The 24,493-nt window shown below is 37.4% G+C and overlaps 2 protein-coding genes, 1 non-coding gene and 1 pseudogene across 8 annotated transcripts in view; 1 reads left to right on the top strand and 3 right to left on the bottom strand.

The window, feature by feature from the left end:
* The first annotated feature begins 26 nt into the window (after positions 1-26).
* RAD1 (RAD1 checkpoint DNA exonuclease) lies at positions 27-6,604 on the top strand. Of its 3 annotated transcripts, none has more exons than XM_045566548.1 (6): positions 27-174; positions 629-896; positions 1,866-1,974; positions 3,329-3,587; positions 5,807-5,905; positions 6,235-6,604. In XM_045566548.1, exons 2-6 carry the CDS (start codon positions 699-701, stop codon positions 6,410-6,412), a joined length of 843 nt encoding a protein of 280 aa, XP_045422504.1. In that variant the 5' UTR covers positions 27-174; positions 629-698; the 3' UTR covers positions 6,413-6,604. The 3 variants fall into 3 exon arrangements, with proteins under 3 accessions (XP_045422504.1, XP_045422505.1, XP_045422506.1); XM_045566549.1 differs by having other exon boundaries at positions 33-174; positions 620-896; XM_045566550.1 differs by having other exon boundaries at positions 33-467.
* Positions 1,163-24,493, bottom strand: part of TTC23L (tetratricopeptide repeat domain 23 like) — a 60,254-nt gene continuing 36,923 nt past the window's right edge. For 2 of the 4 annotated variants that reach the window (XM_045566542.1, XM_045566544.1), the window contains exons 11-13: positions 22,345-22,427; positions 14,374-14,483; positions 11,405-12,024 (exon numbers count right to left, since the gene is read on the bottom strand). In XM_045566542.1, coding sequence (XP_045422498.1) covers positions 14,399-14,483; positions 22,345-22,427 — 168 coding nt within the window. In that variant the 3' untranslated portion in view covers positions 11,405-12,024; positions 14,374-14,398. Of the gene's footprint in view, positions 1,237-11,404; positions 12,025-14,373; positions 14,484-22,344; positions 22,428-24,493 lie in introns of those variants that run through there. The other 2 variants (XM_045566543.1, XM_045566546.1) reach the window with 2 other exon arrangements.
* Positions 22,041-22,096, bottom strand: LOC123648716 (annotated as a pseudogene).
* On the bottom strand, positions 24,023-24,093 carry LOC123648737. Its single transcript, XR_006738754.1, has one exon. It is a non-coding gene; the product is annotated as a small nucleolar RNA SNORD56 (small nucleolar RNA).

The following is a 24,493-nucleotide window of genomic DNA, read 5'->3' as shown; positions in this document are numbered from 1 at the left end:
TGCGGCCCTCCAGGCTTCTTCCAGCTCTGTGGTGACGGTGGCCGAGGAGGAGGGCTGATCTGAAAAGAGTGGCGGGAGCCGCTCACTTCCTCCGCGGTTTCCCGGCAACTGCAGGTCACCTCCCCAGGGACTTGGCAGGGAAAGACTCTCGGGCGTCCGGACCCCACCGCAAAGGTAGGGTTTCCGCACTGAGGGTCCCGGCACTAGTAAGTGGAAGCCGCCCTGCGGGCGGGCCGGTGACTCCGGGAGGACCTTCCGAGGCGTCGGGCCCGCCCGCATCGCCGGCTGCGTTGGAGGCTCGGGTGGTGGCGCGGGGCGGCTCCGACTGCGGGTTGGTAGCTCCTGTTTGACGTAAGTAGTTTGACAGGAGCGGAACTACAGTGTCAGTTACGTATTTTCATTCTTCACAACTTTTCACCTATTTCTGTCTCCATACTGAAAACGAGGAAACCATAGCCGAGAGATAAGTAATTTCCCCCAAAGTTACAGAGTCGGTGAAGTGATAGAGGTGGGGTTGGCCTGGGCAGCCGAGTTTAACGCCCAGGCCCGTTAACGCCACCTCGGCGCAGGTTGAGGTCGCCCGACTTCGTCGGCATTGGCGGGGGATTTTATTGTCCAGTCTTGTCAGGTGTTTCGCGATCCGTGGGAGCAGGTGTTGGGCCCAGGAGCACCCCTGCGGACCGAATGTGCCGTGGACGATGCCCCTCCTAACCCAGCATATCGAAGATGAGAATGATCAGTACAGCTTGGTGGCCAGCCTGGACAACGTTAGGAATCTCTCCACTATCCTGAAAGCTATTCATTTCCGAGAACATGCCACGTGTTTTGCTACGAAAAACGGAATCAAAGTTACCGTGGAAAATGCAAAGTGTGTGCAAGCAAATGCTTTTATTCAGGTATGCAAGTAGGCACCTTTAAGTCTGTGACATATGATGTTCTTTGTGCGTTTAATGAATTCTGAAGATCTTAGAAGCAATTTAAGTTAGAGAGCAAAATGTCATTATTTGAATTCTTTTCTCTCCTGGTAACAGATTCTTTTCCCATTTTGTTTTACAGAGATAATGGTTAATAACAATGTTGACTAAAGTTTATTAAGCTAAACTATAGGCTAGGTATTCCCCTGAGAGTTTAACTTACTTCATCTTCACAATAGTCCTTCTGTTGTGATTCCCATTTTTACATATGTAGAAACGAGGCACAATGTGATTTGCCAGCAGTCTCATAACCGGTAAATGGCTGAATTGGGATGAGAATGCAGAAAGTTTGTTTCCAGAACATATGCTCTTCATCACTATGTTATAACTACCTCCCTATTATTAAAAAGTACTTTTGCTTTTATTGGTTGTAACAGAATCTTTGTGGTTACAAAGTATTATTTGTATGGTTCAGGTAAGATTTCAGATTTAAATCAGCATTTTTTTCAACATCTAAGTGCAGAGTATGACCTCAGGAATAGAGGGATAAGTAAGACATGGCTCTTGTCCTCAAAAGAAATTGAAAACTAATATCACACATGCATTATAAAATTCTGTGTCTATTTTCCAAGTGGCCTTAGTGATAATGATGGGCACAAAAAGGACACAGGGGCAAATCACATCAGGAATAGTTTCAGATCCAGGAAGGGAGATGAATATCCTTAACAAAGTTTTGCATGGGGCTTAAATTACTGGTACGCCTTCAACTTTTCAGTAGTATTGTTATAATGGATGAAACTAAGATGTTTTGATTGGTAATTAGAAATTATTCTCGTGGGGTTAACACAATATTGTTATTTTAAAACTTATAAAGTGAAATCTAGAACCATATATGTTAGTTTTAATTCTTTAATATATCTAACCACATTTTCATGTTTACTTTTTTTGTAGGCTGGAATATTTCAAGAGTTTACAGTTCAGGAAGAGTCTGTTACTTTTCGAATTAATTTAACTGTCCTTTTAGACTGTTTATCTATTTTTGGATCAAATCCTATGCCAGGTAAACCACTTTATTATCATTTTAAAGACATAAAAGCATTCCACAGAATGGTCAGAAAAATACAGGACATTACTTGGATTATAAGCATTTCTTTAGGAAATTGCCAATTCATTCTTCAGTGGTCAAAATCATGGATTCTGATGTTTCATAATATCAACTGAAAGTGTGTTTATAGTTTCTTTCATATTTGTAAAGTATTTATATTCATCTTTTTTTTTAAGTTACAAGGTTTTTGGGATTTTAAATTTGAACTGGCCAAAAGAATACTTTGGACATGTCTTAAATATGTTTAACATTGTGAAATATGTTTTAATTGCTTCTTTTCCCTAACTTGTCCAGAATTACACAACTAGTTAGTGGCAGAGAAAAATAGAAGCCAGATGTCCTAACTTCTAGTTTACTGTGTTCAAAATTTGTTTTTTTTTTTCTGCCTGTTCATAAATTGTCTATTTTCCCAAATGCTTTTCTTTAAAATATATTTTTTATTTGTTTAGGGAATTATTTTTATGAATGGTGAAATTCAGTTGCTATGGACATAAAACTACAAAGAATCCTCAGCATAATGATTTTATTTCATAGGAAAGCAGCCTGGAGATTAGCTAGGGAAAATTTAATTACAGTTCTCCAGAAAAATATATTTTAATTTTGCACTGACAATTCTACTATTAAGAATTATATATTTCCTAATACAATGTTTCCCAGTTGGTTTTTCATAAAAGCATGTGCCTTCTTCCATTCTTCAGTGTGGCTATCCATCCAGTAAGGGGAAGGAGCTCAAATATCCTGTCATATTCTTCCTTCCCTCTAGTGTTTGCAGTGTTAAAACTCATACCACCATTAACTACTCTCTCTTTCTCAATTTGATCTTAAAATTCAAGAAAATGTAAAGAATATCTCCCAGTAGAAAATGCTGGAAGGATCCTTATCATGGTGAATACACTGACATTATAGTAATATCAAAGCAATCCACTGTTGCACAAATTGAATCTTCAAGGAATAGCATAGCCAATTCTACAACAATTACGTTATTTGCTGTGTTGGTCCATGTAGATTCTCCATCCTGAAATTGCATATGTATAAAATCAATAAGCTATTTCTGAGGTGTTTTTGACAAGCTGAGAATGATTGTAGAAGGTTACATTATATTTTGTTCTGGTTCCCAGTTTTCTTAGTTATTTTTGGAATTGTCTACACACAACTGTCATCAGGGAAGGTGTAATCCCTTCTTATGAGGAGATACATAATATGCTAGAAGTTGGGCAGAAGGAATTATTGAGAAATTTTATGTATCATTTGGAGAAGCTGAACTCAGAGCGATAAAGCTAAGCCCAAAGCATGATTTCCATTGCTACAGGGACTTTAACTGCACTTCGGATGTGCTACCAAGGTTATGGTTACCCTTTGATGCTGTTCCTTGAGGAAGGAGGAGTGGTGACAGTCTGCAAAATCAATACTCAGGAGCCTGAGGAGACTCTGGACTTCGATTTCTGCAGTACCAATGTTATTAATAAAATTATTCTGCAGTCAGAGGGGCTGCGTGAAGCATTTTCCGAATTGGATATGACAAGTGAGGTCCTACAGATTACCATGTCTCCTGACAAGCCTTATTTCAGGTACTTGAGAGCAATGCAGTTATAGTTAATGTGGTCTGTACTCCATCTCCCCACTTACACATTTGCTAAGGATACAGAATTTTTATTATTCAAGTTCTTAGAATTTTCAGAACTTTAGAGAGCTTGTACTCTTACATCATAATTTTACAAATCATGAAACTTAAGCCCTAGGAAGATTAACTCACTATTTAGGGTTTCATAGTTAGGTAGTGTTGGTTTCTAGATGAGAAGCCGAGTCACCTGATTCATAAACTAATGGTCTTTTCATTGTTGTATTATTCACTGTTGTAGACCAGGTTACATTATGAGGAAAACTGGGCTTAAACGTTTCAAAAAGGTGTTCGTATTATATAATATCTTTTTCTCTTTCTTTCAAGTTAGTTCTGGATGCAAACAGAAGTAGATGTTTTCTATATGTGGTTAATTCACTAAGTATCGATCACCTACTGTGATTAACCACCATGGGAAGAATAGCTTAAAATCTAGGCAAAGAGGAGATATGTGAAACAGCAGAGAGGGAACAAAATTGCTAGCCATTAAGTACCATAATTATACACAGAGATACTTAGGAAACGGTACATGAATACTTACGGAGGATGGGTCAAGGTCAGTTTCCTAAGGGAGGACAACTTTCATCAGGAACACAATGTCAAAAACTATAAAGCTGCTCTTGATATTTTGACCCAACAAATTATAAAATGGCTAGTCTCTTTTCAGGATTAGAATCAATTTAGAGATTCTAACAGAAAGGGGATCTAAATATTCTTTTTTGAAATGTTTCAGAATATCAAAGAATAAAGGAGCTAAATTCATGAGGAATAAAATGTATTGTTCTTTTTGTATCTACTTTAGAAGAATTTCAGGCTCTTGTCATGGCATTAGGCAGTTAAAAATTTGCCTCAAGTTTCATTAAAATGTTAATGAAATTGGAAATCTGACCAGGAGTGTAGCTCAAGCCTTTAATTCCCAACACTTGGGGAGGCCAAGGTGGGAGGAACCCTTGAGGCCAGGAGTTTGAGACAAGCCTGGGCAATACAGCGAGACCCCATCTTTACAGAAGTTTAAAAAATTAGCTGGTATGATGACATACGCCTCTAGTCCTAGCTACTCCAAAGTCTGGGGCAGGAGGATCACCTGAGCCCAGGAGTTTGAGGCTGCAGTAAGCTATTGCACCATTGCATTCCAGCCTGGGTGACAAAATGAGATCCTGTCTTTTAAAAAAAAAAAATGGAAATCAAGGAAACCCTGCTTAAGCAGTGGTGTGAATTAAAATTACAGGCACTTAAACGGTATTTCAGAGGATCTCCTCTTAAGTGATCTCTCTCAGCATGGATAACTAGATGGATCATGGAATCTTTCATCTCCAGGATGGGAAATGATTTGATGGTAGGGAGGTAGGAGTTGAAATTTTTTTCTGGATATGTTAAATTTGAGGTACCCGTGACAATAGGGTGCTCAGGAGATCACTCTAGACTGGGAATTTAGATTTAGAATCATCATGGCTGGGCATGGATAGATGGCTCAGAGAAAGAAGTAATATTATTAATAGAAGAAGAAAGAAAAGAAAGACCCTGGGAAAACCAACACCTGGAAGATGAAAAGTAGAGGTGGAGCTTAGGGAAAACACCTAGGTCTTATTACCATGCTCATTTAGTACTTATCAACATGCTAACCTCATAGCAAATGCTCCTGAAGTTCTTGCAGATTAAATCAACACTTTAACATTTATATATTGTCTACACACAACTGCTGATACAGCCAAGTGAGGAAAACCATAAACCAGCCTTAAGAGTAGTGTAAGATACAGAAAAGCCGTGATTGCTTGGTGTGGCAGTAAAGATTGGGAAGAGGACCCAAGGCTTGCAGTTAACTTAGATCAAATCTTCCATCACTTGTCAATTCACTGTTTTCTGTTATATGTTCCTGACTTAGGATGAGGAAAAGTCATTATCAGGGTAGGATCAAGGTAATGAAATTGAAGCAACCTGCCATTTTGTGACTGGTTTTCTTCAAAGGTGTTGATTAGCTGCTAGTTTCCCTGTACTCCCACAGCATCCGTGGGTACCTTTATTATGGTACTCGTTACAGTATATCATAAACATTTATTTACATGTCTGTTTTATCTACCAATATAAGCTTAAGGAAGTCTTTGCTTTATTTGTATCCTAACATGGCTTATTGTTGGACCAGTGAATAAATGAGTTGCCCATTTTCTGTAGGTTATCTACTTTTGGAAATGCAGGAAGTTCCCATCTTGACTATCCCAAAGATTCTGATTTGATGGAAGCATTTCATTGTAATCAGACCCAGGTCAACAGGTTAGTTCTTAATATAGAGGTTGCCACTGGTGATGAAGGTGAGGTTAAATACCAAATTTCTATTAAATAAAAAAAACCTTTTAATCTGTTAATAAAAATGCGTAACATTTTTAAAAAGTGAACAGTAGGGTGCCAGACTTATTTGGGGATTTGGAGTTGTATTAGTGGATGAATTAAAAAAAAATCAAGAGAACATATTAGCAAATTGGATAAGTACTTGATATTATGTTTGCTGCTTGGTAGTCCTGGGCTATTTTTTGTCCTTTACTTCGAATCATGAACAGTGTTGAATGTGTCAAAATAACAGTTTTTTGTTTACTTTTCTATAGATACAAGATTTCTCTACTGAAACCATCTACAAAGGCATTAGTTCTATCTTGTAAGGTATCTATTCGGACAGATTACCGAGGATTCCTTTCACTGCAGTATATGATTAGAAATGAAGATGGACAAATATGTTTTGTGGAATATTACTGCTGTCCTGATGAAGAAGTTCCTGAATCTTAGTCTTGAGTATGATAATTCACTGTGATATTTTATGTATACATTCATGATAGGTTAAGTTCTCATTCTGAGTACAGTACTTTTTATAATTTATTAGATTTTCTATAGAGAAGCATGGAGAAGATGGGAGCAAGGTCGCTGTAACCTAATAGTTGCAATGTATTTTGTAAAATGTTTTCATGTTGTCACAGATTATCCAGATTTGGACTGTCCCGTGGTTGTCTTTTGAACTTATGGGAATCATTGTGAGCTGAGATGCATAAATTATATGTTCTATTTCAGTAGAACATTTCAAGAATCTAAAGATTTAAAGTGTGTCAAAGCCATACCTGCAATATTCTTTATTTACTATTAGAAAAAGCAAAGGTATATGAGCATTGCTTATTAGTTTGAATTCTGGAGACTAGATCTTAAAGCAGTGGTTCTCAAAGTATTCTGCCCAGACCAACAGCATCAGAACCACCAGTGAACTTGTAAGAAACTCTGGAGGTGAGGCCAACAATCTGTATTTTAACAAGCTCTTCCCAGGAAATTCTCATGCATGTTAAAGTTTGGGAACTGCTATTTTAAAGGATACTTAAAAAAGAAAAAAAAAGCATTTACTTGCATTAAAGTGATTGCTTTTACATGTGTTTTCTTTGTAAACATTCTGAATTTGAGACATCACCAAACAAGTCTGAACAATTCTTTATATGATTTATTTATAAAGTAAGCATTTTGAAGAAATCTATGAATAAGATATACGTCTTCAGAGTTACAGATTTTCTTCTTGTTCTCAAAACTGAAGTTAGCACTGCAGTAAGTACTTACTACATACCTTCCATTTGCCTATAAGTTTCTTGACCAAACCAAGGTGTAGAAAACTAGTTATTTTGTGATTTTGTACTTTCTGGGGTAATTTTCACTGAAACAATTTTTGTAGCATATAAATATTTTTTGTATTTAATAAAATATTTAATAACTGAAATTGTCTGGCTTGTTCTCTAGTAGAAAAAGTTATATGACTAAAATGAAGTTTCTGTCTTTGTTACTGTACCAGGTGACAGCAGCTCAGTGTCTCTACATGGACAGACACTGTTGGCTTTTTGGGTGGGACAGCTCTTTATGGTGAAAGACTGTCATCCTATTGCAGGATTCATTTAGCCTCCCTGGCCCTTACTCACTAATGCCAGTCATTGTGACCATCCCTCCCTCAAATAAAAGTACCCCAAATTATGGATTGTTGAGAACCACTTACTGATATTTACTGAAATTTAAGGATATATTATATATATTAATAATGCCATACCTAAAAATAGGTCACATAATATTTAGAGGAAAATAGTTTGGAGAGTGTTGCAACAAAGTTCCAGAACAACAGTAGGCACTGCTGCTTCCCAGGCCTACGTGCAGTTTTGGGAGATAGCCAAGGTCAGTACCTGATAACTGGTCAGTCTCTTAAGCAATCTCAGGATGCCCAGCTGCTACAAAAGTTGGAATTTGGTAAAGTGTATGTGTTCAGGAAGGAAAGGGATAGATCTACTGTAATAAATGTCAAAATATTTTTTTGTTTAGATAAACACCAAGAACAAATCAAAAACATAATTATGAAAATTGTAGTTTCAGGGGCTACAGTTTTCCTTTAAATTTGAAATGGGGTAATTTTTGTTTTTGTTTTTTTTTACTGGTGTGTACAGTGCCTAGTATCAGCAGAGTAAATGTATGAAGTCCCATTTAAGTCACTGCCAGAGGTTTTGAGAAATCAGCAAAGTAAATTTGTGAAGTAGGTCGTCTTTTTGAAATCAGTTGCTTGTTGATCAATACAATAGATACTAGTAGTGGCTCTCATTGGTAAAACTAGAGGTATTCAGGATATGTGAACTGACTAAATTGTTTTAGAGTAACTCCTCATCCTTGGATGAAAAGGAAATAAAAATCTAGTAAGGCCCGTGGCCTGTGCCCTTAGGCATGGTGCCTGAGGCTTGATCCCTAAAGGTTTTGCATCCTACCATTTCAGTCCAGAATTTCTGGTTGCTGTTGCTGATTGGGTTAGGACAATCCTATCTCTGGAATATTGTCAAGCCCACCTGAAGTAGACCTTTCATGCAAAGTGGTGGGTGAACTTAATCATAAGTAGGGCTTCACTGAGCCTACAGAACAGGTTACATAAACATTCTCTGGATGCTTGCTAAAAAATATTTATTTAAATCTGTATGTGAAACAGTTTGATCTGGGCTTGAATCTTTTTTTCCTAACTTGATACGGAGATGGTAAGAAAATAGCTAACCCTCACCCACCTCAAAAATGTCAGTGCTTGTTAGCTAATTCAAAAGAATTTTAAAAGCTGTGTATATTCACTCAGCTCTATCAGAAACATCAGGTATTTGCTGATTGCTGATTCCCACTGATTGAATTTAGAAAGTAGCTTTTACAGTGTTCCAGTTAGAATGGAACTATATTAGGTGGTACTGTGCTGAACATTTCTAATGTGATTTCTTAAAACTTTGGGATGTCACCAAAACAGTTATATTTTAAAACTTTTAGGCAGAGCACAGAAGATTTTTAGGGCAGTGAAACTACTCTGTGTGACACTATAATGGTGGATACACGTTATACATTTGTCCAAACCAGTAGAATGTACACCACTAAGAGTGAACCCTAATGTAAACTATGGATTTGGGTGCCAATGATGTGTCAGTGTAGGTTGACATTGTAACAAATGTATGGAGGTGGGGGTGATGTTGATAACAGGAGAGGCTAGGCATGTGTTGGGTTAGGGGGAAGATGGGAAATCTCTGGCTTTCTTTCAATTTTGCTATGAACCTAAAACTGATCTAAAAAGATAGTCTTTGGAAAGAAAAAAAGACTTTTAGGACCAACATAGGTGCTAACTTATTTTGTCAGGATAAGGATATTAAAACTATATGTTCATTCTCACCACCATTTCATAAAACATGTTAACATCAAAATCTCAGAACATAGCAACTTTACACTCAAAAACAGGAAATATTAAAAACAAATTTCAAGTGCAAGAACAGGTACACCATAAAATTTTATTTTACAATGTTATGTTACCGTTTTATTGATATAGGTTTATCAGTGTAGAGATCTTAAGAGCATGAAATAGTAACATTTTTAAAAATTTGGTGCCGCCCAAATTGGAGCCTACATATCCACTTCTTTCTGATCCTTTGTTTTTACCACATTGTTGAAAATCCATTTTCAACTAGGTATGTGAAAATGGAAATAATTCTTCTGAGGCTACTTTAGTCAATTCGGAATATTCTGGGTAAGAACAGCAGCCCCATCTTCAGATGGCTAATGTTAACAATGACAGGCCAAGTGACCAGTTAAAAAGTACTGCAGAGACAGGCAATGGAATATAGCTGCTTTCAGCCAGGGTGGCAAGCCTAATGCATCTGAGAGTTAGTTGGCAGCTGCCAGGAGAAAGCCTATCAGTCAATGGATAAACCTTTGGATTAATTGGTATATATATATGCTTCTGCCACAGCAGAACACTACTCACTATACACTTAGGTACTGGTTATTAGATTTTAAGAACTGAACAAATGACCGAAATAAAATAATTTCACGAATGAAACCAAAATGCAGTTCTGTAAGCACTAAATGATATATATAGATGTTGGTAGTGAGACACTTGGATCCCCAAAGACACAGGGTGTTTGAGCAGCATTAAATCTGCTCAAATAACTGAGAAAAGATGAAGAGGGAAATACATTAATAAAAGTTTTCTGTAGTGTAAATATGAGTGAGATTTCTCCTTTGTATCTGAATACATGAAAAAGAAAATAAGGAATATAATTCAAGATTGCCAATTTCTTTTTGTAGATACACACTTGTTCAACGGTTAAGGATTTTCTTCATGAACAATCTCAGTGAGTATTCCTTTCCTGAAACAAGCCTTTTTAATTCGGTTTGGTGGAGGTAGCATAGTGGAATGGAAAGAGTCATCATCTGTGATTCAGGAAGTCAGTTTTATAATTACCAGGCTGACCTTGAACAAATTACTTAATCTCTCTTGTCCCTAGTTTCTTCATTTGTAAAATAACGTGAGTACTTCAGTAAATCAGATCAGGGCAAATGTTTCAGAAGGATCAAACATTCCCCACATGGCAGTTTCAGTGACCTCAAACAGGTTGTGACTAAACACTTCCAAATATAGTTGACCCTTGAACAACACGGGTTTGAACTGCATGGGTACACTGATACATGGATTATTTTCAATAATTATATTGGAAAATTTGGGGAGTTTTGCAACAATTTGGAAAAACTCAGATGAACCTTGTAGTCTAGAAATATTGAAAAACATTTTTTAAGTTAGGTATGTCAGGAATGCATAAAATATATGTAGATACTAGTTTATTTTGTGATTTACTACCATAAAATATACACAAATCATGAAAAGTTAAAATTTATAAAAACTTACATAAACAGAGACTGCACATGGTGCCATTCGCAGTCAAGAAAAATGTAATCCAACGTAAATATAAAGTATTAAATCGTAACTGCATAAAATTCACTGCAGTACATACTGTGCTACTATAATAATTTCATTGCCACTTCCTGTGGCTGTTGCGGTGAGCCTAAGTGTTGAAGATCAAGTGTTGTAAGTATCCACTTAAAATGCCACGTGATGCTGATCGTCTCTGCATGAACAGTTCATCTCTCCAGTAAATTGCGTATCAGTGAAAAGTGATTTCTCACAGTTCTTGTGTTTTTCATCGTGTTTAGTGCAATACTGTAAACCTAAAATAACATCATGGGACCCATACGAAGTGCCACTAATGATGCTGAAAGTGCTCCCAAGAAGCTAAGAAAAGTCATGATATTATAAGAAAAAGATGAATTGCTTGATATGTACCCAGGCTAGATTGATGTCTGCAGCAGCAGTTGCCATCATTTCAGAAGATTCATCTTGTAAACAGCCAATGCAAACTTTATGGTATCAATAAGTGCAGTACAGTACTGTAAATGTATTTTCATTATGATTTTCTTAATATCATTTTCTCTAACTTCATTGTAAGAATACAGTATGTAATACATAAAACATAAATCATGTGTTAATCAACTATGTTATCGGTAAAGCTTCCGGTCAACGGCAGGCTATTAGTAAAATTTTTGGGAAATCCACAGTAATATGCAGATTTTGAATGCATGAGGCGTTGGTGCTCCTAACCCCCATGTTGTTCAAGGGTCAATTATAGTACATTAAAATGTTCACCAATTAAACTGCTTAGTTATTGTAATTTTTTTTTTTTAAAAATCAGAACTGAAAGGAATAGAATTTGAGTTAGAAAAAGGGAAATAGAAGGTAATGGTGTCCCAGTGACATAAGAAACTATAACTTAAAGCATGTGTCTAAAAGATTTCTTTCCCCTAAGTTAATAGAGAAGAATCCTGGTTTCTAATGGTTCTTGGGTATTTTACCTGTAATGCTGCTGCTAAGTGGATCTTTTTTTTCCAAAGTCCTTAGTGCAAAACTGTTCTTCTGCTTTTGATCTGCCATTGCTATCAGTGTTGGTAAACATATTTTGTGTTCCAGAATTATTAACAAGGTTGCCTTTTATTGTTGGCTATCTTGTATAGATGTTTTCTATTTACTGATAATAGAAGACCTAGAGGAAAGGAGAAAATCATTTGTGCATCAGGAGGAGAGGAGAGAAGGGTCCATGCCTTCTCTTGCTCCATAACTGGCCCTGCCTTTCCTGGAGCAAATCACTGCCTTATCTGAGCTAGGAGGCTGCACTCAGCCTGAAGCAACTGTCACTATTATTTCACCACAACACTGTAACCTGCAAAATGCTGACTCTTCTAATAGGTGTACAAAATGGGACTGGATTCTTGTATTTTCTTACTAAAAAGCAGGAAGCTCTTCCCTTGATTCAGATGGCAAACCAAGGATATCTGAGCTACCTTGATTGCTTTTAATCTCAGCTGGAAAACCTAATTTAGGACCTTTTATATAGTTCATGATTTTCAGGTGATTTCTTCTCATGAGCACAGAGATTGAGCCCAGAGGTCTTATAAATCTTAAAAAGAGGCTCTATCTTCCCTATTTCTAGCCATTAAGATTTCCATACTCCGATTTCCTAATACTAAAGGAGTTGAGCAGGAGTTCCAAGTAATATGATCCAAAAGACTGCTCCAAAACAGTTTCTATCAAGTGTTCTTCAGTCATCTCCTATGTATACCGCAAGCCTGCAAAAAGTGTCGTTTTCATAGCTCTTATTTACCTGAAAAAAAAATTTCCCTCCTAGAAATATGAGATACAAAATTTTATGAGCAACTTGGGGTCTTATGCACATCAGAGTTAAGATTGGTTCATTTTCTACTACCAGACTGTATAAATGCCAAGAGCTATCTGGCACTTCAGCTTCCTTCTCAGTAAACCAAGAGATAATGTGATTCCAAATTAGCAGAGGAAATAGGCACAGATCAATTGCCCAGGGATGTCATAAAATCAGAGGAGAACTCTGCTAAGGATAGATAGTAACCAGGAATTAGCCTCAGGCGTCCTCCTCTCCCACCACAAGGTGGCAGGATTCTCTTTGCCTGAAATCTTCAGTTCACTGAAAGGACAACTGATTTCCATAGTGTATATATTACGTCTTTAGATTGTGATTGTGTCAGATGTTGTCTATGACATTATCTATATTTCCAGAACCTGATGAGTCTAGATCACTTTTGATTTTTTTTTTTTTTTTTGAGACAGAGTCACGTTTTGTTGCCCGGGCTAGAGTGAGTGCCGTGGCATCAGCCTAGCTCACAGCAACCTCAAATTCCTGCCTGGGCTTAAGCGATCCTACTGCCTCAGCCTCCTGAGTAGCTGGGACTACAGGCATGCGCCACCATGCCCGGCTAATTTTTTCTATGCATATTTTCAGTTGTCCATATAATTTCTTTCTATTTTTTATTAGAGACAGGGTCTCGCTCTTGTTCAGGCTGGTCTCAAACTCCTGACCTCAAGCGATCCACCCGCCTCGGCCTCCCAGAGTGCTAGGATTACAGGCGTGAGCCACTGCGCCTGGCCACTTTTGATATGTTAACCAGCAAAATGTTTTCACATCAGCCTGGTGGTAGCTTTTCAAGGTAACCAGCCCCCATCTCCATTTGCTTCATGCACCAATGTTGTAACTAGAAAGTAATAAAGTCAAAGCCCAGGTTTCAGTAAAAATAAAAATAGCTGTTATTTAGCACATGATTACTATGGGGCCAGGCATTCTGCTAAGCACTTTGCATATGTTATTTCATCTATTCTTACAGCCATACTAGGAGATAGGTACTATATACTCATCCCCATCTTACAGACAAGAGAACCAGGATTACACACAGCTGGAAATGGCAGTTCTAGGGTTGGAACTCAGGCTCGTGTACTCTCCGTAACTATAGCTCTTAACCACCATGAATCATAAAGAAAAGTAAGTTCATAGGGAAGTGTTGAAGTCATGTATCTATAATCAGATAAAATAGTTCATTGCTGAGACAGTCATTGTTCATAAAGACTTTGTGTCCTGAAGTGAGGCCCAAATTCTTTACCAAACTACAAAAGCATTCTTGTATACCCTCAGTTCAAAGATAGGTTACACCCTTTGCTTTAAACAAAACCAAACCTTAGTTGGTTTCTCTACTTTGGTGCAAGGTTTTATTTAAACCAAAATTTAAATCACTGGCCATTTCAAAAAGACTTCTGGTATATCAAAATAGTGTTTTTTTAAAAAAAATTGATTTGTTCTCAACATACCAACAGATATATTTTGTATATTAAAAGTCCTAAGAAGTCTCTCAGGAAAGTATCCTGTGTCACTTTATTTAACCCAGTAGTTTTTTCCCTAAACTGATTTCTGCCTTTCTGCTCCAGAGCCTTTCTGCCTCCCCATCATAACCAGTGCACATCCTTTGGAATCAGCATTCCTTGCAGTCCCCCTAAGACATGCTGCCCCGTACAACAACTATAAGGTACTTACCATTCCTGTGATACTCTGCCCTCTGTCACGCCTCTGTGCCTTTGCATATAGAGTTCCTTCTTCTCAGAATGGCTTCTTCTCTTCTCCATCGGGATAAATTGTTACTTGCCCTTTAAGAAATGGCTCAAATGTCACCCTCTGTATGAAATCTTCTCCAGTTCTCATAGATTGTCTTGTCTGCTATCATGGCACTGAGACCTCTATTTCAGAACTTATACTTCATTATTTTCATTATTTCTTCATGTTTGTCTTTTGCACTAGATTGCTGTTTCCTTAAGATTAATGACCATGTTTTATCTCTATTACCACCTGCAGCTCTAACTGCACCTGGCACTTAATAGGTGCTCACCAGATGTTTACAGAAGGAATGAATAAAGAGGAAACAGGCTCAGAATGTTGAAGGGACTTAAGGTCACATAGCTATTAGGTTTCACCTTGAGTGAGAGTACAGTGGTCTTTTCTCTATACCTGAATAGCAAATAGGTGATAAGAAGTTCAGCTATTCCCCCACCCATACAGAAGGCAGACAACACTAACAAATCAAGCTCCACCAAACTTAACCATTTGCTCTGGAACCTCAAGCATCACTCCAGGAAGCCAGTAACAGAATAAGCCCATGAGATTAAGTATATTTTCTCTCCTTGCCCTATTCCAATCTATACCCTCCTATTAGTCCATTTTTGTCGGCACGGCAGAGTTAGGATTGCAGAGCTACTCACTATTCTGCCAAAGACGAGGTATCCTGAGCTGGCTCTTTGTGACTTAGCAGCCCTATTTACCAAAAGGGGGACCCAAAGGCAGGGAACTAAACCATTCTGAGTTTTCACTTCTCTGTCTATTCCAGCTATTCCTAGTGCTGATTTGGAAAAGCTGCTGCCCCTTGGCACCTGGATGCTGGATTGTGCTCGTCACTCATTCCTACCAAGGTGTGGCCAAATATTTTCTCCTTTAATTTCATACAGGAAGTGTTGAAATATTTCCTAATAAATGATAGGGAAAGAATATGAATGTGGGAACCTGGAAATGATCCATCTTATGAAGCATAAATTTCATCACTAAAGTCCTGCCCAAGACTGGTTTGGCTAACACAAAACTTACTGAACATATCACCTATTTTCTTTTTCCTTGCTGCAGTTCTCTCTGGAGGTAATCAGCCCAAAGTCCCATTTCTATCCTACTTTCCTTTGACTTTCTCGCCTCAGCTCCTCAGCCCAGAAGAGGCTGTTCCATTTTGTTCACATGACCAAGAGGAGAGTAGATCACTAAAGGTGAATGAACATGGAGGACTATTCCTTTTTTTCTTATGAAGAGAAAAGGATGGTTTTCCCTGCTCCTTCTGTTGGCTTCCACAGCTTTAGACTCATCAAAAGTTATATCAAAATAACTTTTCAGTATGCAGCTGTCCCAGAGACATCTGACAGGGACAGAGATGAACTTGATGCTCCCTGCTTTCATACTTCCAGTAAGTTTGGATGACTAGCTAGAATTGTAAAAATAGCTAATATTTATTGAGCTCCTACCTGATACTGTGCTAAGAGCTTCATGGGAATAATCTCATTTACTCTTCATTATGTTTCCATATTGTAGGTATTATTCTAATTCTCATTAGAGAAAACTGAGGCTTAGCATAACTTGCCTAACGGCACATAGAAAGTAATGGAGCCTGGATTCAAACACGAATCTGACTTTACGTTTAATCCGACCTTAACTATTATATTCTGACAATAAGAACTGTCCAGTAATGGAAGGGGCCATTCTGAGAGGTAATGAGTCAGTTCCTAATTATGGGAGGTGTTTAATCAGGTACTGGACAAACAGTAATCTCAATGGTCTTCTTTACCAATACAGCTCACACTAATATCAGTGATGTCATTGATGATCTTCTATTGGCCAATATAATGGCTTCTTATTAGTCATCATTCTCTTCCCATCTGCAATCATCACCATCATCATCTATAATTAGTACATTCTAAGTACTAGGCACCTTTCTGGGCAGTTTTACTTACATTAATTCATTTACAACAACCCTATGAACTAGATACATTATTATACCCATTTTATGGATAAGGAAACTGAAAAGTGATTTGTCCGACGTCATGCAGCTAATAACATAGCTGAGATTATAATCCAGGCCATCTGGCTCTAATCCATTTTCTTACCACTACACTGCACTGTCTCTTAATATTTGACACATATGCCATATACCATACTCTTTAAAAATTCATCTTTTTTATTGCAAATATTTATAAAAATAAAAGTAAAATAACATAGAAACATATAGAAGTTGAAAGTCCCTCAATAATCCTATGTCCCAGAGATAATTACTATTACCTTCACTTACTATGTATTTACATATATTTATGGGTTATACTATTAATATATATTACACATTAATATATATTTTTTCATGTTTTTACCCCTAACAATATATCTGGGATATTTTTCCATGATTCTTCAAAGCTCCATACCATGCTTTTGAATGGCTATATTATATGGCCATAAACATGTACCAGTGTTTTTGCTGGTAGACATTTGCGGTTTTTCCACTGTTTTGCTATTATAAACAAATCTACAAGGAAGACAGATATATGTAGATATAATACATATTTTGTATAAGGATGTTAAAAAAAAAGATTCCTAGAAGTGGTATTTCAGAGCCAAAGGAGACATGTATTTAAGCATTCTATTAACTTTTCCCAAAATGTCCACCATTGGCATCAACAAAGAGTTCCACAGAGTACTAAGAGAGCTGATCTCCCCATAACTTTGACAGGACTGGATTTTATTACCATTTTTAATCTATCATATCATGGTAATGTTTTGAATTTATTAGTTCTGTGTAAGACTGAAAATTTTCTGTGTTTACTAGACATTTGCATTTCCTCTTTTTCGAACTGTCCTATCACACCTTTTGTGACAATGATATTGGCCACTCCTTCCTCGAAACTTTCTCCGCCTTTGATTTCCTTTCTATTCTCTCCTAATTCTCTAAGGACTCTTTCTGAGTCTCCTTTCCAGTTCCTATTTCTGCATAACCGCTAAATAATATGATGATAGTTATTATAATTAACATTTTACAGAAGCTTACTATGTACCACACATTAAATAAAGCATTTAAAATAGGGTGCTCTTATATTTGCATTTTTTAGATAAAGAAAGTATGCCTTAAGCCTTAAGAAGTCTCACTGTAAGTGGGAAAGCTCAAATATGAGCCCCAGCTGTTCTGCTACCAAATCACCACATTATATTCTCCCCAAAATAATTGTAAGTGTTCTCTACAGTTCTTTCCTAAGCCTTCTTGTTTCACATATATGTATTCCATGGGTTATCTTATCCATTCCATTGGCTTCAGAATCTATCTCCTTGAGCTCCTGGTCCACACAGCCAACATCTTACTAGACATTGCCAAGCAGATGTATTGTGGATACCTCAAACATAACACATCCAAAATGGAAATCATCTTCCTCAGACCCCCTAGACCACCTCTAAGATGATTCCTCTTGCCAAAACTATTACATTTAATATTAATAGTATTGTCATTCACCCAGTTGCCCAAGCTAGAAACATCAAAGCCACCTTTGATTCCTGCCTCAATTACACTTCAAATCTGATTGGTCCCAAGGTCTGTCAACACAGTCTCCAAATTGCTTCTCAACCCATCCTCTCTGCATTCCTTCTACTATGGCTTTCAATAATTAAAGGTTTCAACATCTCTCCCTTGGACTATTGGATCTGCCTCCTAACTGGTCTCCTTACTTCTCCCTACTTGCCAACTATCCTTCCCATTGCTGTCAGAGTTAATGTTCTAAAGCCAATAACTGATCATGTCCCATGTCATATCCTACTCAAAACTCTTTGATGGGTGCCTCTACTAAATAAACCTTCCCATTGCTGTCAGAGTTAATGTTCTAAAGCCAATAACTGATCATGTCCCATGTCATATCCTACTCAAAACTCTTTGATGGGTGCCTCTACTAAATAAACCCTAAACTCCTTAGCACAGCACATAAGAATTCCATAATCTAGCCCCAATCTATCTTTCCAAACTCATCTTCAGCATATTCCTACTCATGGCCACTTGTTATTCCTCAGAAATATCAAATATCTCCATGACACTATGCTTTTGTTCCTGCTGCTTGGAATACTCTCCTCTGGCTTCTTTTTTGCTTGCTGATATTCAACTTTTCTTTAAAGACCCTGCACCCAGTCCCAAACCTGCACACAGTTTCCACCCACATTTCTAGCCTCACAATTTATTACTTGTCTTTTTTGTTTACATTTCTATTAAAGGCTTACTACAGACTAACTTGTAATCTGGTTATATGTGTCTGTTTTCCCAAAAAGGACTATATCTTAAACATATTAGTATTTCTAGTACTTAGAAGGAGATGGATATATAAATGATTAAAACTGAAATACATTTGTAATTTAGGTAAAAGCTAGGATAAACAACCTTAAAGTTTACTTCCAAATCTGAGATTTTTCTACACCTTTTCTATATACCAAAATCTTATTTGCGGTCCTTGCAACTATCATTTAACCTTGGAATTAACTCCCATTTCTAGGGACAAGTTCTGCTTTAACTTTTTTGCAGAGACTTCAAAAGCCAAGACTTCGGGCTCCTGGCAGTGAAAGTCCAGGGAGTATTGTCACCGAGTTTCCGGGGGAGGTGAGGTAAAAAGCATGAGCATATTGGAAAACTAGCCAAGTTCCAGGACATCTGGGATTGATTATTTCAGGGAGATGCTGAAGCAAAGAGAACAATTCTTGTACTAGGTTTTGACATCTGGTTTTGGCACTACTTCCATGGCTTTGCTCAGCAGTTCCTAAGGAATGAGATATGGGCTTATTCAGGGAAAGAGAAACCTTTATTGACTCAACTTCTGCTACGAGGGAGTCCTTCAGAGGATGCTCTTTCCCCTTACACGGACTTTCTCAGTAGGTCTAGATCTCACTGTCATTTACAGAGGGAAGATTTAGTCCCCAAGCACCTAAAGAAACTTGTACCACCTGGGGTGTGCATTCTTTATGATGTCTTCTAATTTCTCCTTCTACGATTCTTTTCAAATCACCAAGGAGGAACAGTAAAGACTACAACAAAAACTAATGCAAGGCTGTGGAGGCCATAGTCACTCCAGCTATTTTGAAGTTTCTCTTTTTAAATATAAGCTGAGCAGAATTTTGCTCCAGTTTTGAGGAAACATCATGCATTTCTTCTCTCAAATTACATGTTTTGCTCTTTTAGTTTCATTATCATTTCCTTCAAAACACAAAATGGGCCAAGCATGGTGGCTCATGCCTATAATCCTAGCACTCTGGGAAGCCAAGGCTGGAGGGTAGCTTGAGCTCAGGAGTTCAAGACCAGCCTGAGCAAAAGCAACATCCTGTCTCTACTAAAAATAGAAAAAAGAAACTCAGCCGAGCATGGTGGCATATGGCTGTAGTACCAGCTACTTGGGAGGCTGAGGCAGGAGGATCGCTTGAGCCCAGGAGTTTGAGGTTGCTGTGAGCTAGGCTGACACCACAGCACTCTAGCCCTGGGCAACAGAGTAAGGCTCTGTCTCAAAAAAAAAAAAAAAAAAAAACCCACACAAAATGTATTTCAGATATGTTCAGAAATTCAAATTCTCTTGTAAATTATCAAACACATAACACGTAATACTGGTTAACAATTATCCCTGATATTCAAATATTCTGACTTGTTGCCCTGAAAACAGAGGTAGTATACTGTGAATAAGAGGGAGGAAGGGTATTTTGCTAACATTTATTGAGCATATACAAAGCCAGACACTGTACTATGCATATTATAGACATGATTTTATTCAAAACTCAAAGCAGCTCTATGTGGTTTACTATTATCTGCATGTTAGTGATAGAGAAACAAGGCTCAGGGAGGTTAAGTGACTTGCCCAAGGTCACATAATTTGTAAGTGGAGGAGGCAGGTTAGGATCAGGCAGGTTTGACTCCTGTAATGTACACTCTGTACCCATTACTCTTAATATAAAATAATAACATTAGAGTGATACAAAGAAGCCTCTGATTTAAATATTCTGACCTATTATCTCTAGCACTTCAGAAAAAGAATCATTATTATTGTTACTATGTGATTATGATGTCGATATTCATTGAAGACTTGCCAGGCTCCCATCTAAGTGCTGTATTATATATGATCTCATTAACTTTCAGAAAACACACTTTTTGCGTAAAGTACTAATATTTTCTGATGAATAAATAGAAGCTGAGGGAGGTTAAAGTAACTTCACCTAGGTCAGAGAGCTGAGTGTTGGAGCCTGAGTTTTAAATCCAGACAGTCTGCCTCCAGAGTGTAAGCTACTGCTACAGAGTGCATTCTAGATTAATATCTTAGCTCAGTCTCTTCCTGGGTAAATTAACTTGAGTAAATCAGTTATCAGTTTCTCCATATATAAAATGGGTTCTGGAGGCTTCAGCTGCTAAACAGATATATCCCCATATGTATACTCAAATCCCTATTACATAGTGAAAGTAAGGGCATTTTTGAACTCTGATCAACCTGGATTCAAATCTTACCACATTTACCAGCTAAGTAATTTTGAATAAGATATTCAAACTTTCTGAGCCTCAGTTCCAACACCTGAACATGAGAGATAAAAATACCCACCTAACAGCGTGGCTTATAGATCAAAAATAGTATATATAAATATATAATACAATGCCAGGGAAATGGAATAAGTTTGACATTATAGTTATTAACATTTTATGGTTATAAAAAATATACTTCCATATACACTAGCAGGCAGGGAGCAAAGTTCCCCATATTGGGCTGTGGCTGGTCCTCTATACTCTACTCACATGGGCATTACTGAGAGAGGCTGGAGAATCTCCTCCTCTGGAAAATGATAAAACAGGAGACAGCCTTTTGTGGGGCCTACTTGGGTGTGGCTGACTGAGGCAGGTGCAGAGAAGTTGGGCTGAATTCTCTGTGCTCATGATCTCCCCCACCTGTCTAGCCTGGTGATCCTGGTGAGAAGGGGACCAACTGTGAGCCACCTCTCATGATTGCAGTCAGGGTCCTAACTCTCACCCAGTAACAATGCTGCTCTTTATTAGGGGCTGTCAGGGAAAAGTGCATGGTCTTTAGAGTCCAAATCTCCAAGACTAAGTGAATTTAGGCAAATTACTTTCAAGAACATCAGACTCCCTTCTGACAAATGAGAACTATTCTACTGGGTATTTGTAAGGATTAAATGAAATACTTTATGAATAGGGCCTAACTCAGTTTTAGAAATTTAGTATATATTCAACAAATTTCAGTCCTCTTGTTTCTTAGAAGAGCATAGTTCAGGGTCAACATCATTCTGAGATGCACAAACATCACTGATATGCTAAGGGTAAAGAATAGGGTAAGTCTGCACAAAACTCTCTCTTTGGCTTAAATTCTAAACATTTTCTTAAAAGAATCTGAAGAGGCTCTGTCATTACTAACTTTGGACACAACTGTATCCCCCCAAAATTTGCCTTATGTTAAGGAACCTAGACTTTGTATATTCAGAAAGAAAAATAATTTAATGTACTCATTTACTTTGTATAAATCTATATCACATCTATTACATTGTGTCAGCTATGACCTTATCTTGCAGGATTTGGCTACAATGCTCAGCATTGAAAGGGATTTTTTTTTTATATTTGCTAATCTTCTCTGTATCATTCCAATTTTAGTATATGTGCTGCCGAAGCGAGCACGAAAGGGATATTATAAATACTAAATATTATTGCAACAGACTCTATAATACTGGGTTCTGAAAGACTGCAAGAAATCAACTAGTTATTCCGAGTACAGGATTTGGCCAAATCCATAGCACAGGTAGGATTCTACCTCACTAGGAAGAATGACAGAGGTGAATTACCCCTACCTGGTTGAATCGGGGAGAGGCTATGCTGTACATATATCCACATTGATGACCTGGTTGATAGCCAGAGCCAGAACTCACCTCTGCAACAGGGTAAGGAGGTTTTTTGTCTCTCTGCTTTTACTGTGTTCACTTCCATACACAAGGATTTGAATCATCAGACACTATAGGTGAAGTGAGAAATAGTAATATAAGAGGTTAAAGAGAATCAGATAGCAAGTGCCTTAATTGCAAACTTAGAGGAGGACCAGTGGAACTGAGATGTCACAAGTCTACATTTCAAATGCCTGTACTACATTCCACTGGTTCCCTACAAGGTGGAAAAGAGTCTGGATTGAAGGCTCTTTAGTTACCCTCTGCACTCCTCATGCCGTATGCACTTCAGTTTACTGTACCTATTACTATTATTACCATATGTGCCTATATAGATAACCAAAGTAACAGGGCCAAAAACTGACAACATCCCTACTTAAAGCATTGCTGCAGTAGTGGTTTCCACCAGGATTTTCCAAATAGCTGTAACCAAATGGATAGCTACAAATGAAATCCGTGTATGTGTTCCAAAGTTGCATTGCTTCTCATGCTATATCCATCACTTTACTGTTAGGCAGTTTTTCATTTTAAATTTTACTGATAACCTTTGTTTCCAGCCAAGATAGACTAGCAGGAACTAGATTTACCCAAAACGGTGTTCTAGTCACATCTGACAAATCTTAAAAGACATGAAAGGATCAAGTTGTTTCCAAGTAATTTAACTTGAGTTCCAGAACAAAGTTTAAGAATACCTATATGAATACAACAATATCCAATACCCAAGAAGTTAAAATACACAATGTCTTGCACCCAAACAAAGATTATTAGGCACGCAAAAAAGCAGAATAGTGTGACCCATAGTGAGAAAACTCAACCAAGCAAAACCAACCTAGAACTGACATGGATGTTAGAATAATAAAGAAGTACATTAAAAATGTTATTGTAACTATACTTCATGTGTTAAAAACATTAAGCAGGGACATAAAAAAATAGAGACCCAAATCAAAATTCTGGAGATGAAAATTATAAAGTCTGATAGGAAAAATACACTAGATGAGATTAACAGCAGGTTTGACATTGGAGAAGAAAAAATTAATGAACTTGAAGACACAGAAATGAGCTCTGTCCAAAAAGAAAAACCATAGGTTATCTAGATAGGTCCAGAAAAAGTATTTTACATATCCAACATCCATTCCTGATTAAAATCTCTCAAAAAATCAGAAATAGAGGGTGGGCATGGTAGCTCACGCCTGGAATCCTAGCACTCTGGGAGGTTGAGGTGGGAGGATCGCTTGAGGTCGGGAGTTTGAAACCAGCCTGAGAAAGAGCGAGAACCTGTCTCTACTAAAAATAGAAAAAATTACCCAGGCGTGGTGGAGCATGACTGTAGTCTCAGCTACTCAGGAGGCTGAGGTAGGAAGATCGCTTGAGCCTAGGAGTTGGAGGTTTCTGTAAGCTGCAATAATGCCATTTTGAAATTCAAAAATGATACATTTAAAATAGCATCAAAAATATAAAACACAAATAAATCTAAGATCCACAAGGCCTATACAATAAAAACTACAAAATATTGCCATGAGAAATTAAAGAAGACTTACATAAATGGAGTGATACAACATGTTCATGGGTGAGATGTCTAAATATTAAGATGTCAATTCTCCCCAAATGGATCTATAGATTCAGTGCAATCTCAATCAAAATCCCTGCTTTTTTGCTTTTTTATTCTTCACTCAGGCCCAAAGTATCAACACTCACTAGGTGACATGCTGTCGATGAAAAATACTGCCATCATTGTTTCTATCAGTAGGCTTGTTAATAGAAATTGATATGGTGATTCTAAAATTCCTCTGGAAATGTGAACAACCTAGGCTAACCTGACAACTTTAAAAAGAACAATTACTAGAGGACTTACATTACCTGATTTCAAAACTTGTTTTATAACTATAGTAATCAAGACAGCATACTATTGGCATAAAGATAGACATCAATGGAAAAAAGAGAGAGTCCAGAAATAAATACACACATATGTACATACACACACAAAAAAATCTTAAACCTTGATTTTTGTCAAAGGTGCAAAGATAATTCAGTGGAGAAAGGAATATTAACTTTGATTCCTTTTACATGAAAGCTGACCTGCCCAAGAGAAAAAAAAAATCCACCAAAAATGTCACTAGGAATATACATGACCCTCTTT

This window comes from Lemur catta, chromosome 12 (genome assembly GCF_020740605.2).
Source record: "Lemur catta isolate mLemCat1 chromosome 12, mLemCat1.pri, whole genome shotgun sequence".
NCBI classification, from domain to species: domain Eukaryota; kingdom Metazoa; phylum Chordata; class Mammalia; order Primates; family Lemuridae; genus Lemur; species Lemur catta.
This window is presented reverse-complemented; position numbering and strand designations above follow the sequence as displayed.